Here is a 277-nt window from a genome sequence, read left to right on the forward strand (position 1 = left end):
ATATATAATGTTTGTCTATTTCTAATATTTATTTTTTTATATAATAATATTTGCATCATCAAGATTATAATAAAAAAGATAATCTGAAAGACTTACTTTGCTGTGTTTGCAGACAGCAGAAGGTCAGCAATTGCAAGATTGTGTGCTGTTGCTGGCACAGTGTGTTGAAGAGGCCGATGCAGATGTTGAAGGAAGTGGCCAACAGTCACTACTGAATTTCCATCATATTCTTCACTATCAGTCATTGATCTTACAATGTCTTCCAGCACTGAAAATA

At 33.6% G+C, this 277-nt stretch overlaps 1 protein-coding gene across 1 annotated transcript in view; it reads right to left on the reverse strand.

Annotated features, from left to right (window-relative positions):
- Positions 1-277, reverse strand: part of LOC119593704 (rho family-interacting cell polarization regulator 2-like) — a gene marked incomplete in the record, with an annotated part of 108,243 nt that overhangs the window by 2,256 nt on the left and 105,710 nt on the right. The window contains 1 exon segment of the mRNA XM_037942669.1: positions 97-268. Coding sequence (XP_037798597.1) covers positions 97-268 — 172 coding nt within the window.

This window comes from Penaeus monodon, chromosome 32, assembly GCF_015228065.2.
Source record: "Penaeus monodon isolate SGIC_2016 chromosome 32, NSTDA_Pmon_1, whole genome shotgun sequence".
NCBI classification, from domain to species: domain Eukaryota; kingdom Metazoa; phylum Arthropoda; class Malacostraca; order Decapoda; family Penaeidae; genus Penaeus; species Penaeus monodon.